This window comes from Narcine bancroftii, chromosome 7 (genome assembly GCF_036971445.1).
Source record: "Narcine bancroftii isolate sNarBan1 chromosome 7, sNarBan1.hap1, whole genome shotgun sequence".
NCBI classification, from domain to species: domain Eukaryota; kingdom Metazoa; phylum Chordata; class Chondrichthyes; order Torpediniformes; family Narcinidae; genus Narcine; species Narcine bancroftii.
In genome coordinates, this window is record NC_091475.1 from 150,954,173 (window position 1) to 150,968,984 (window position 14,812).

Sequence of the window (14,812 nt, forward strand, 5' to 3'; positions counted from 1 at the left end):
ACAAACTGGATCGGTGGCCTTGGGTGTTAAGGGATACTTCTTCTGCGGTCAGCAACAGCACCCAAGAACACTATGTCCAGCTAAAGACTCCATTTGCTCTGGTTGTGGTAAAAAGGGGCATTAGGTGAAAGTCAGCAGGGCGAGGGGGAGTGCTGAGAGGTCCAACACGTGCACAACCCATGATGGGCCAACTGAGGCGAGCCCGAAATCCAAACCCTCAGCCTCCCGGTACCAGTGTTGTACACCATAGCCTTCCTGCGGGGCAACGTGGTGAGAGCAGCGACGTTGGAAAACCTGGCGGCAATCCTGCTGCATTTTGAAACTGGTCCCATCTTCATCCAACGAGGAGAGAGCACAGCGTCATCACCGCCATCTTGCTGGCGTTCAAATTCCGTGTCATCTACAACAGTAGAAGGAGGAGGAAGAGGGCAGCCATCTTTCTCACCTCATGGCCCCATCATCTTGCCTGTATTAGGATCCAAATGGGGGGAGCAACTCCCATGAGGGGAATGACAGAGTCTCCAGAGTCTTGGCAGCGATGGTGTTGGACCAGAAGAGACCACACCAACGAAACAATTCCATGGCAAAGGCGGGTTAATGGGTATAAACTGAAATGCTAATTGACTATGGCTCAACTCAGAGCTTCATAGATGCAGAGACAGTCCAAAATCTCAATCTCAAAGTGTATCCCGCTAATTATCGTATTTATTTAGCATCCCAAATATTCAAGAACATTGTATAGTTCATTTATCTTTACAGGAGGGTGAATTCTGTAAGTTCAAACTGTGTTCTTAAGAATTTATGTGCTCTGGTTTTGCTGGGTCTTGACTTCTTGTGTCACTTTAAAAACGTGACCCTGGAATATATTCTGGTCCTCTCCCTCCCATTACAGTTTGGAACGGAAGGTCCCAACATTCTGATGCCATTTGCTGTCTCTCCCCTCTAAATATAGATCCACCTCTTCACTTCCCCAAACGGAGTGCCGATTGCAGACCAATTGCTGCAAAAAGCAGGCACTACAGCTCAGAGACCAGGCATTCATCAAGGCTGAGACACAATGACTGCTCGATGAGAACATTATCGAACACAATACCAGCCCGTGGAAAGCACAGGTGGTCATCGTAAAAAGGGAAGAAAAGTCCAGGCTAGTAATTGAATATAGATAAACTATTAATCACTTCACACTTCTGGACACATACCCTTCCTCGCATTTCGGACATGGTGAATGAAATTGCGCAGTACAAGGTCTATTGAACCATCGATTTTAAAGCTGCTTACCACAAGTTGCCAATCTGTTCCGAGGACCGTCCCTACACCGCTTTTAAGGCTAACAGGAGACCATCAGTTTGGGTGGGCCCCATTTGATAACACGAATGGGATCTCAATCTTCCAGAGAGAGATGGATCGAATAGTAGACGAATTTAAGTTGAAGGCCAGCTTCCCATACCTTGACAACACTACTATTTGTGGCCACACTCTGGAGGACCATGATGCCAACCTCCAGAACTTTCTCCACGCAGCTAAAACCGAGAACCTCACTTACAACACCAGTAAGTGCATGTTCAGGGCTAGATGGGCTACATGGTGGAGAATGGCATCATTGGTCCTGACCCAGACAGGATGCGCCCCCCTGTTGGAACTCCTGATCCCAAGGACCATGAAGGCTTTGAGGAGGCACCTGAGCTTCTTCTCATGTTACACCGAATGGGTCCCTCAATATGCCGACAAGGTCCGTCCCCTCCTAAAAACCACTTCTTTTCCACGGACAGCTGACTATATCAGGAGCCACATTGTATAAGCAACCATGTATGTGGAGGACGAAAATTTACCTTTACAGGTAGAAAGCAACACTTCAGACGTAGTCCTGGCTGCAACCCTTAATCAGGCGGGTAAGCTGGTTGCATTTACTTTCCAGGACCCTACAAGGCCATGAGCTTCAGAATCCATCAGTGGAGAGAGGCACAAGAGGCAATCAGGCACTGGAGACACTACCTGGTGGGTAGGAAATTCACTCTCCTCATGGACCAGCGATCAGTGGTTTTCATGTTGAACAACACAAAATGAGGCAAAATTAAAAATGACAAAATTGCTAGGTAGAGGATTGAACTCTCTGCCTACTGACCTGGTTCCCTCAATAAGCCTCCAGATGCCCTATCCAGAGAAAGCTGTGCCTCTGCACACACCGGCCAGTTGTGGTCACTGCACAATGAGCTCTGCCATCCAGGCATCACTGGCATGGCTCATTTTGTCAAGGCACGCAATTTACCCTACTCAACTGAGGATGTCAGGGAAATGACCAGGTTATGCCATGTCTGTGTGGAGTGCAAACCACACTTCTACCATCCCAGAAAGGTGCACCTGATAAAGGCATACAGGCCCTTCGAACTGCTCAGTGCCGATTTCAAGGGACCCCTCCCTTCCACGAACGGGAGCATGTACTTTTCACTGTCATTGGCCAATACTCCTGTTTCCCATTCGCCATTCCCTAGCCAGACACATCCACACCACCTATCACTAGGGCCCTAGACTATATTTTCACCCTGTTCAGTACCCCAGCTTTATCCATAGCAACTGGGGCTCATCATTTATGAGCGAAGAGCTACGCCAGTTTCTGCTGGTGAGAGGCATTGCAGCCAGCAGGATGACTAGCTATAACCCCTGGGGGAATGGTCAGGTTGAGAAAGAGAACGCTACAGTTTGGAAGGCTGTAAAATTGGCCCTCCAGTCCAAAGGACTTCCATTCTTATGCTGGCAGGACGTCCTACCCATGGCGCTCAGTTCCATTAGGTCAGTACTTTTCACTGTGACCAATGAGACTCCTCACGAGCTAATGTTTTCTTTTAAAAGAAAGTCAATGTCAGGAACAACTCTCCTGGCTGGGCTTACAGCACCAGGTCCAGTGCTGCTTCGAAAGGAGGAGCAAATCTAACCCCATGGTTGAGAAGGTGAACCTACTCCATGCCAACCCCACTTACGCCTTCATGGCATACTGAATGGCAGGGAGGACATCTCAATAAGGGACCTGGCACCCACCAGAACAGAGTGTCCACCACCTCAAGGGGTCCAGGACTCTGACCTTCTCAGGGTTTCTGGAGAAACACCAAGGGGCTCAGGTGAGCGGTCGCAGGAAATGGTTCCAGCCAGCCCTCAACCAGAGCCAGATCACCCACGTCCCAAGGTCCTGGAACTACAGGAAAGTCAGGAAGCCCAGGGCCAGGTGATACTGCAGCATCCTGACCACATTTCCAGACTCCTGACAGGGTGAACTTGTAAATTTTTTTTTTTTTGAGTGTCCAATATTCTCTGTTTTCACCCGCAAGCTTCATTCAAAAGGAAGGGGTGAATGTAGTGACTGGGAATTCACTACCTGTGTGATGCTCTTAGGACTGGCTCCTCCCCCCACATATCCCGATATAAACCCTGGACCCCTGCCAAAACCCCAGTTTAGTCCAGATCATGTGTGCCATTCTTGCTGAATAAAAGTGTGTTGTACTCTCTCTGGTCTTTCGTGCTTTCTGTCAGACGACACTGCTGGAATGGACATAATTAAGTACATTTTTTGTGCATGCCCGTGCATTCGTGTGTGCCGCATTCATCATCCCCTATGCTGAAGGAGCATCATCATTCCTAAATGAAGAAGTGCATTTTTCCACTTGCATCCCAGTGCTTGTGGTAAATTTGTTGGTCACACACAATCAATGATCATTTTAATCATTTTCTGCTGGGTGAGGATTAGATTTAGTGAAATGACTTATGCCTTTGTATTTCCCCCCCCCAGTAATTTAACTGTCATTTCTACCTGGAGGTTCTTTGGCAATTGCTATCTTACCTCATGCTGTTTTGAATCAAGGCAAGTGTGTACCTTGACCAGTTCCAGCTCACGCATTTCAAGCTGGGTCTCCAGATTTTGTGACTGCTGTTCCCATTCAATTCTTTTGTTGTTCACCATAACATCAATTTGATGTAATAGTTCCTGGAGCTCTGCTCCACACGAGGAGTCCCTGATATTGAAATCAAAGAAAAGTTATTTAAAAAAATGTATCCACATTTTACATTCAATTTTAAAAAATTAACTCATATTTGTGGTTCAATTCAACTGGATATTTTCAACCCTAATGAAAGCCTTAAAAAGGTCTATTTTCCTGAGCATTCCAAGTGATATACAGTGACACATGCTAAATAGATAAAATTACTCCACTATTTCTAATGAAAATCACTGATTTCTGATTGAAAAAATACAGCACAAGACAGGAAAAAAATATTCCAGCACATGGTATGTAATTGGCAACAGTCTATTTAAATTTGCTCAACAATCCAGCAAATGACAATGTTCTGATAGATTTCACCCAGAGTTCCATCAGCAGCACTTTTGTCTGAGTCAAAAGATTGCAGGTTCCCAATCTATAGACTTTGATAATGACATCAAAATTGATAATCAGGTTCAAAACTGAGGGAATAGTGTACTAACAGAAGTGTAAGCTTTTAAATAGATGAAGGTCCTCTCAGAAGAATGCAAAATACACCAAGGAATTATATTTAAAAAAAAACACAGGATTGAGAGGAAAGTAATTTAAAGACTGATTATAATTGATACTTGTGGAACTGTCTCTCTCCATATAGCTGCTCAATCTGCTAATTATTTCTAATATTTTCTGTTTTTATTTATGGCAGCTTTCAATATTGATAAATAAATAGTAAAAAAAATTAGACAACCTGCTATTGCATTTCCAGTAGGTCATGTTTCCAAAGTACTTCTTTGTCTAAAAGTTGTATTTCACATCATAATGTTGCAAAAAGCACCATGTAAATGCACATTTTTTTTTGTACTGGATGTGATAGTACAGATTCTATCACCAACGTGTATATGTACGTATGTACAGATGGTAGTGTAGGATGATTGTGATTGGCTGAGAGTGTAGCCACACCTACTGGCAGATCTTAAAGGATTGCTCTTAGCCAGACCAGGTCATTCTGGACTGGTCAACCTACTTGTGATATGCTCCAGTTAATAAATATGCTCCAGTTAATAAAAGCCTTGGTTTGGATCAACAAGTCTTTGGTTCTTTCGACACACATTACACCGGACAACAGTAGGACTTTTCATAATGATACATGAAAGTCTACAGATACTGTGAATGTAGTCAGAACATAGAAATGCTGGAGGAACTCAGTTAGTCTCACAGTGTCTATTGGAGGAAAAAGTATATTACTGACATTTCAAGCCTGAGCCCTTCAAGGTAAAACTCTTGACAGACATCTTCAACAAGCTTGCCAACTCCCACCTCCACACTCTTAAGGATTCCATCCCTTTCTCTCAACTCCTCCATCACATTTTCCCCCAGGACAAGGCATTTCATGCTAGATGAATGGAGATATCCTCCTTCTTCAAACAAAATCACTTCCCCTCTACCACCATCAACTTAGCCATCATCCACATATCCTCTACTACCTGCACATCTACCCTGGCCCCCTCCGCCCCCCTTTGCAACAAGGACAGCATTCTCCTTGTCTTCCGTATCCAATATATTTTCTTCCACTATTTCTGATAGCTAGTATGTGATTCCATCACCAGAGACATATTCCCCTTTCTGCCTTACACAGGGACTGCTCCCTCGGTGACACTCTCCCTCCCCATCAATCACACTCTTGGCTCCAGTTGCACCCACACCTTCACCAAAACCACCATTCAAGGCCACAAACACTCCTTCCATGTGAAACAATACTTCACTTGTAAATCTGCAGGGGTCATCTACTGCATCCGGTGCTCCAGTTGTGGTCTCCTCTACATCAGAGAGACTGGACGCAGTCTGTGAGATTGCTTTGTTGAGCAGCTCAGCTCTGTCCACCACAATAGCTTGGATCACCCAGTAGCCACCCATTTCAATTCCCCACTTCATTACTTTGCTGACATGTCTGTCAATGGACACAAACTGAGACCACCTGCAAAATGGAGGAACAGCACCTCATCTTCCTTCTGGGCACCATCCAACTAGATGGCATCAACATCTATTTCTCCAGTTTCTGTTAAACACTGTCCCTGCCATCATCTTTCCCCATCTCCTTTCCTCTAGCTCTCTCTTCTCTTTCCCCCCTCCCCCCATTTTCCTCTCTCCTTTCACAGAGCTAAAATCAATTCTCACCTTTGTTCTTATCATATTTAAATTAACACCTTTTGTCAGTCTCCCCCTCCCAAAACACCCATTTTCTTTCCCCAGCCTTAAATTCAGAAGCTAGTCAATTTTCACTCATTCTTCCAGGAAGGGCTCAGGCTCGAAACATCGGTAACATATCTTTACCTCCTATGGAAACTGCAAGACAGGCCCAGTTCCTCCAGCATTTCTGTGTTTTGAGGACATTTGGTAACCATGCTTCCAAAATTTATGCACACTCCAGCTAATGTATTATTGTTGAAATGCAGCAAATAAAGTGAGCGTGAGTGTGTCAGATTACCACTCAACTCATGTCTACAATAATGCTGCCCTCATTCCATCACAGACATTCCCCTTAATTGATTCTCAATGACAGTATTGCTCATTTGTCAAATAGGCTTATAGGGCAGTTGTCCACGTTATCATCCTCTGACTTTGCAGTAACTTGATACACAGGAGAACACATGGAAATACTGATCCAAATACTGATTTTCTTTCAGTCCCATCTATCCTTCCCACCATCTTCTCTGCAAATTAAATTACTTTTAATCTTTTTTTTCTGATCAATTCTGAGAAAACACAAATCAAAGATGCTTACCGTAATTGACTATTCTTCTCTAAACCTTTTATTATTTCTTCCATTTCAATAGCTTGTCTAAAAAGTAAAGGAATATTGTATGAGCCATAAACACAAACCTATGGAATACTAACCTGGTTAAAATTTAATACTGTTATCCTTTATTAATAATAAATGCATTGAGTATAATGCCCTCCAAGGTAATTCTGTTGATGTGTTAAATGTTACAATTCTGAGTCCATGAAGGTTCCAAATTGAATATTCTTTTTCATTTAAATGATGTGGCAGATCTCACAAGGTTTGATTACTATAACTGGTTTCAGGGTATTCACATAACTAAAGCAAAATATAATTATAAGACTTCAACCAGCCACAGTGGAGATGATTGTATAATTCCCCTCTCTGTCCATTCCATTTCAATAACGGAGATATATCTTCAATCCAATATATCTACCACTCTCTACACATTTCTAGATATGATGATGAAAGAGACTCAAGTAAAAACAGAAATGAACTAGACTGGTTTCCTCTGCTTTAGTTTTTGCGTATATTAACTTTAGTTGTGCTATAAATGACTGCTGAGTTGTACTGGTCACTGGCTTCAATTTTCTCGACTTCAGTCATCTTAACTTTCCATCTCTTCCAGAAACATTTTGATGGGATTACCCTTTGCGATTTCTCATTAGCTGTGTTGATTTATGCCATTTTCTCATATAAAGTTATCTTTATAAATGGACATGCAAGAGATCTTGATCTGTTGGGCAGTTCATCGTACCGAATATCCTTAGAAATACAGGTGTTTTCCATCCAAAAACTTGACAAATGTATTGTAAATGCATAATTCAATAAGTTTCAAAAAAAGTTTAGGTTTATCATCATATTCATAAGTACAATATACAGATGGAATGAATCTCTTACTTGGTGGAGCTTCCCAGGTACATAAAACACTATATACAAAAAGCAGACAATGACAGAAAAGGAAGAAGAGAAAAATAATAAACAATACATTTGCCACCAACACCACAGTTATGAGCTAGTATTCAAATAATAATGAGGCAGAAAACAGCCAAAATAACAACCCCTCTCTCAATGCCAAAAAGACAAAAGATAAATTATTGCCTTCAGGAAAGGAGGCAGAGTCCACACCCCTGTCCACATGAATGGTGCTGAAGTTGAAAGACCAGAGAGCTTCAATTTGTTTGGAACAAATATCTCCAATATCCTGACCTGGGACAAGCACATTGACACAACAGTCAAGAAAGTGTATCAATGTTTCTAATTTCTTGGAAGACTAAGGAATTTTGGGATATCCTCCCTATCCCTCAACAATTTCTTCAGGTGGACTATTAAAGGGCACTTGCTGGCTGCTCAAAAATCAGAAAAAGCTACAGAACATGGCTCAGACTGAACACAAATTTCTTTCCCCTCCACAGACTCCAGCGACATCTCTTGCTGCCTGGGAAAAGCAGCCAATCTGCTGAAAGACACATCATACCCCGCTCACACTCTCTTCTTCCTCCTCCTTCAGGGAAAAGACTGATGTGTAAAAGCATGCACCAACAGGCTTAAAGACTCTCCTGCTATCAAGGTCCTGAATAAACCCCATAAAAGTGCACCATGCTTGCCTTACCTGGTGCTAATTGATCTTCCTCTTCACAGTAATCTTATACTCCAAATTATGCTCTTTACAATGAATGTTAGAGATAACCTGTTAGTCTATTCACTGCACCTTTTTCACTGTACTAGATATTTTGTGAAAAAAAAACTTAAAATATTCAGTTGTTCTATTTAAAAAAAAAATTTAAAAGTCAATAGTGCAAACAAATTTGATGATCTTAAAATAATGTTACGATGAGGTAGTTCAAGAAGGTTCAGAGCCTGACAGCTGTTGTAAAGAAACTATTCTTGAACTGAGAGGCAAGGATTATATGTTAATAGATTAAGCAAGCTTCAGGACTTCCAAGATAGTGAGCTTCAGATACAACAACAGATTATTTATGCCAATTCTATGGCTCTAGGATAAATACTTATTATCATTCCTTACTTAATATTTAGGATAATTCTTTAGAAATTAAGCCTTGTTGAGATCTGCATGGTCTTCATTTGTCCAAATTTTGTGTCATTATAAGATCAACTCACTGATGGCAAAAAAAACTCTTCAATACCTTTGATACATCCAGAATTTACAATTCCAATGGACTTCCTACAAACATCTCTTGATCCATCTTCATTAACAAAGTCACCCAAAAATCTTACTTGGGACCGACCTGGCACCAAGTTCCATTCATCTATTTGTATTACACTTGCCAATTACACAAGTTGCCAATTAATAAATTATTTCCCTGATTTTCAAACCTATCAATGGCCCTATCCCTCCCTATCAGTGAAGTCTTTTCTAGCCTTGATACTGAACTCTTACAATTCAGTCTTATTAATGATGCTCAGTTCTACATCACTCCACTCTTGACAATCACAAAAAAATGATCTGGTAAATCCCTTCCAGAAGGACAAAGGCAGCAAATGTTCACCAAACTGACTGAAACCTCAGTTATATCACTCTTGATTCATCTTTAAATTGTAGTAATAATATGGAGATTAGGAGAGATCTCTACACAAATCGGTCAATTATAACAATCATTTGAGTCATACAAGCTAAATTCTAAACTACAAAACTAAATTACATGCAAAGACTAGATATTGAAACTTGTTGTGCTCATTAGAGCAATGGTTAGAGTATATTTAATAAAAATATTTCACAGGGACTGTTTCCAGTGTCAAGAATTCTGAAGACTAATCGAGTAAAAATCAAGAGGAGATGTGTGGATATTTTATGCAGCTGGAAAGGATCACCTGGAATGCATTGGCTAAAAGAATAACTTACAAGAATTCAATAAATGTTTTAAAGGTGATAGAGAAATAGGATAGTTACCTAACTGAGTAGCTTTTTCAGGAAAGCCAACATAGATATGATTACTTAAATCACTTTAGTCATGCCAATTTATAAATGTACTACCTGTACTTTAAAAGATTGTGCTCTGTAATAAATTTAATTTTCTTTCTTGATTTTAGGCATTATTTGCTCTCATTAGTTCCACTCAAGTCCCTTAAAAGACAGATATTTCATCAATTAATCCTCACTTTTCAATCATCAAAATTCTGGATTCAATCAAGTTTTAACTTGTACATCTTAAACAATTATTGTGAGGTCCATTAAGCACAAGTACACTATTCAATTCAAATAGATGACTGATATTATTATTAATGTATCATATATTTTGGCATATAAATGGACCCCCATTTTTCAGCCTAATTTTAAGGGTTTTATGGTATATCCCACGTACAAGTTGACCCCATTTTTTGGGCTGTACAGGCCTCCCAAGAACAATCCAAAGATTTTTTTTTTTAAAAACACACCAATCACAAGTAACAAAGCTTTAAAAAAAAAAAAACCTCGGCCTACCAGATAGCAACGGCGATGGCCCATGGAGCTGGAGTGGCGACATTATGCTCCAAGCAGGAGCAGAAACAGCCTACCAAGCAGCAGTGGCGATTACAACCTCAGGGTCCCAGGTAGCAGTTATGGCAGTGCTCCATAGTGGGGAGGTGTTGGGAGTGGCGGTGCTTCCAGCATCGACTTGTGTGCCAAATTGATGTAAAATTGACTTTTTTTTCCCCAGAGAACTTAAGGTCTCAAAAGTGTATCCAGTGTCTCACTTGACATCCCTCCCCCCCCCCCCCCCAAGAAAATTTTGAGGGTTCCACGACTTGACTTGCACAACAAAATGTACAGTATTTTGAAATAAAAATTTAATGCTTTATCAACTCAATAAGTTTAGGAAAATAACAAAACCCAAAACATTTCACTGTACATGATGACCAAAGCAAGCACAAGCAGGTTGCACATTGGTACATTAAATAACATATTGACAGTTTGTCAATAACCAACTTGGTGTTACATTTCCCAAAATAAACTCTACAGTTTTTGAATTTCTTGTTCTGCTTTGAATGATTAAAAAGCTCCATCTAGTGAAAAATAAAGATAGGACCATTTTTTTTAGGGTGATTCGGTTGTTTGATGATAGATTCACACAACAGCCCTATTGGAAATTAAATATGCCCAGACACTATGACAGAATGTAGAGAATAAATATGGATAAAAATGTTTTAACTAACATTAATGATGCAGTAAAATAGACTGTCAGCTGTTTGTGAGGTCTGAATGCAAGTGAAAGCTAACTTACTTTGTTTATCCAAAAAACAATGGTCACATTTCAGAATAATTAATTGAATAAAACATTTTGAATTTTCATGGGTCATGAAATAAATTTTTAACAAGATATTTCTTGAATAATTCATCTCATATGGATCATTAGACTGGGTTTTCACTGCACTTCTCAACTTGAAAATATTTTGGGGGTAATACACTACTACTTCAGTCTGATATAGAACATGAAAAAAATGTCAGAACTGTGGCTGACAAAGGGAAGTCAAAGCCAACACAAAACAAAAGCAAAAGAGAGGGTATACAAGGAAGTTAAAATAAGTGGGAAGATGCAGGAATTGGAAGGTTTTAAAAACTTGCAGAAGGCAACTGAAAAACCCATAAGGAAAGAAGATGAAATATAAAAGTAGGTCAGAAAATATTATCAGAGGATAAAAGTATACAAGGAGCAGAACAGAGGAGATATATGGCTACTAGAAAATGACACTGGAGAAATAATAATGGGAGACAAAGGAGATGCTAATGGAGCTAAATGAATATTTTGCATCAGTCTTCATTGTGGAAGACATTAGCAATATGCTGGACATCCAAGGATATCAGGGAAGGAAAGTGAGTGCATTACTATGATAAGCAACAAGCTGCTCAGAAAGCTGAATTGTCCTGGACCAGATAGATTTCACCCTTGGGTTCTGAAAGAAGTAGTGATAGAGATTATGGAGGGATTGGTGGTAATCTTTCAATAATCAATAGATCCTGGCATGGTTCAGGAAGACTGGAAAATTGCAAATGTCACTCCACTATTCAAGATAGGAGGGAAGCAGCAGAAAGGAAATTATAGACTGGATGGGAAGATTTTTGAGTTGATTGTCAAGGATGAGGATATGAATTATTTGGAAGGACATGACAAGGATGGCCAAAGCCAGCATGTTTTCCTTTAGGGAAATTCTTGCTTGACAAACCTATTGAAATTCTTTGAATCAGCAGCAAGCAGGGTAGATAAAAGAGAGGATGTGGAGGTTGTGTATTTGGATTTTCAGAAGGCCCTTGGCAAGGTGCCTCACCTGAGGTTACTTAAGATAAGAGCCCATGATATAACACAAAATAAACTAGAGCTTTGGCTAATTATCAGGAAACAGTGAGTTAGAATACAAGAACCATATTTTATTGGTTGCCATTTGCTGAAGGTATTCCACAGGAATAGGTCAGATTTTAAATTTTTTTTTGTAATGATTTGGATTATTGAATAAATGGCTTGGAGGCCAAGTTTGTTGACGACATGAAGGTAGGTGGAGGAACAGGTAGCACTGAGAAAACAGGGAGGTTACAGAAGGACTTAGATTAAGAGGATGGGTGGATAAGTGGCAGATGTAATACAATGTCAAAAGTGTATGGTCATGCACTTTGGTAGAAGAAATAAATGGGCAGACTATATCCAAATGGAGAGAAAATCAAAAATTCCCAGATGCAAAGGGACCTGAGATATGCAGCATGCAGGATATCCTGAAGGTAAACTTTCTAGTTGAGCAGGTGATGAATAAAGCAAATAGAATGCTGGCATTCATTTCAACAGGAATAGAAAACAGGGGTGTGATGTTGAGGCTTTTTAGGCACTGATGAGACCTCACTTGGAATATTGTGAGCATTTTGGGACTCTTCATGAAAGAAAGGATGTGCTGACATTGGAGAGGGTCCAGAGGAGGTTTGCAAGGTTGATTTCAGGTATGAAAGGGTTATCATAAGTGGACTGTACTCATTGGAATTTAGGAGAATGGGGGAAAGAACCACATTGAAACATTTCGCATGTTGAAAGGCATGTTTCCCATGGTAGGAGAGTCGAGAAAATGAGGGAACAACTCCGAATTTGAAGGACATCTACTTAAAACAGATTCAGGGACATTTCTCTGGCCAGAGTGTGGTGAATCTGTGGAATTTCTTGCTACAGGCAGTTGTGGAGGGTTAGGTCACTGGGTTCTTGATTAGTCAGGGCATCATAGGGGTGAAGCCTTAAAAGTGGGACTGACTGGGGAAAAAAAGATCAGCTCATAATTGTGCAGCAGGCGACTTTATGGGCTTAATGGTCTATTTCTGCTCCAAAATCTTATGGACTCACCAGGGCAACATGGCATCAGATTTAAGGATTAAGGAAGAAAGAGCAATAACTGAGAAGGATGACAGTTTTAGATTTATAAATCAACAGAGTTTTGGACAAATAAAAGGAAGGAAAGGAATGAAAATAAATTGACTGCCACTTGATACTGGTCTGGAAGTACCAGAATCTCATATGACCTCAGAGGCTCGAGACTTATTTATGTTAATCTTTAGTTGAGAGTCCACACGTGATTACCAGATACAGCAAAAGTACTTCGAGCAGTGAGGGATGCCATCAAATCATGCTGTCCAAGAATAAACCGTTGTATAAAGAATATTGCAGGGTACAAGATGTTCTAGCAGTCACAATACTCCGACTGTGACTCTGAACAATTGACTATATACACAAAAAAAGAAATCGAATGACATTATAATTATCACATGGCTGTCAAGGGTTAGTACCTTGTAGTAAAGGGGTCATTCCATCATTAACAAAGCACTCTACATCCCTACTTGTATAGATAAGTGCAATGTTCACACTTCTTCACAGCTATTCGATTGGGAGCGTCAACGTCTCTCACCTTGAATACCTTCCATCGCTATTAAAAATGCACCGAGCGCTCAACGTCTCTCACCTTGAATACCTTCCATCGCTATTAAAAATGCACCGAGCGCTCAACGTCTCTCACCTTGAATACCTTCCATCGCTATTAAAAATGCACCGAGCGCTCAACGTCTCTCACCTTGAATACCTTCCATCGCTATTAAAAATGCACCGCAGTTCGTTGCCCACGTTCATGCAACGGCGCCTGCAAAATCTATGACCTCTACCAGATAATAACAAAAGTTTTTTTTTAAAAGGAGTAAATGCATTTACCGATTGGTATAAAATAATAAACCGGCTTTGCCAGGGATACCCGACTCCCTCAAGCGAATTGTTTTTAAAAATCAAGATTACGAATTACATCAATCAGCACAATGACTAATCTTTGAACACTCACTTCAATTTGCGCCTCCAGGTAATAGTGATGGTCCAAGACGAACGTTTCTGTTTCACTCCGATTAAACATTTCAAAAGTCAAAGGTGATTAGTTTGATTTTGCGGAAAAAAAAACCCTCTACATTCATAGTTTCCTTCACCAAGTTTTGCTCCTGCTCTTCCCATCAGAGATTTGATTTAAAGAGATGCGACCAGCAGGTGTTGCTATTCGTAGCCGCCGTTGCGTTGTCATTTCGCGCTGCTCCCCGCGATTAGCGCGGCTCAATTTCCGTGTTGTCCTCTTGCGTGAAAACTGGCACAAATTAATCCTGGGATTTTGGAGCTCGAGCCCGCATATTTCTCTATCATTTGCTCTGCCCTTGTAAGACATATTTTCCCCAGCAGAATTGGCATATTACTCGTTACATGTGTGCTTTCACAGTAAATCCACAATTAAAACGATACATCTCCTTTCCATTGTTCAGGATAATACTTAACATGTGACGTGGTAGAATTTTCCGAGTTCACCCCATGGCCAATCAGATAATAATCATGGTAAGGTTGACCAGCGTTCTTTGTGGCAGGTAGGAAGTTTAAGAGGATGTATATAATTGGTCATTTGAACAATTGTGTCCTAATTTTAAAAGAATGTCCTCGTCGTGAACTGGGATTCACAAGAAGTGTGCTGTACTGATGACTGGTCCCGCCTCCCAGCTCCTCCCCTTGGGGCCCCAGGACCCTGGTTTCCAGCCGAAACCTAGAACCCCTCTGCAGCCTGTTTGTGAACCTTACCTGTG

At 40.7% G+C, this 14,812-nt stretch overlaps 1 protein-coding gene across 10 annotated transcripts in view; it reads right to left on the minus strand.

The window, feature by feature from the left end:
* LOC138739221 (deuterosome assembly protein 1-like) overlaps positions 1–14,533 on the minus strand; it is a 78,427-nt gene extending 63,894 nt beyond the window's left edge. For 7 of the 10 annotated variants that reach the window (XM_069890836.1, XM_069890834.1, XM_069890830.1 and 4 more), the window contains exons 1-4: positions 13,293–13,385; positions 9,740–9,829; positions 6,748–6,804; positions 3,830–4,001 (exon numbers count right to left, since the gene is read on the minus strand). In XM_069890836.1, the coding sequence (XP_069746937.1) occupies positions 3,830–4,001; positions 6,748–6,791 (216 nt within the window). In that variant the 5' untranslated portion in view covers positions 6,792–6,804; positions 9,740–9,829; positions 13,293–13,385. Of the gene's footprint in view, positions 1–3,829; positions 4,002–6,747; positions 6,805–9,739; positions 9,830–13,058; positions 13,078–13,292; positions 13,386–14,037 lie in introns of those variants that run through there. The other 3 variants (XM_069890831.1, XM_069890833.1, XM_069890832.1) reach the window with 3 other exon arrangements.
* Between the last annotated feature and the right edge of the window lie 279 nt (positions 14,534–14,812).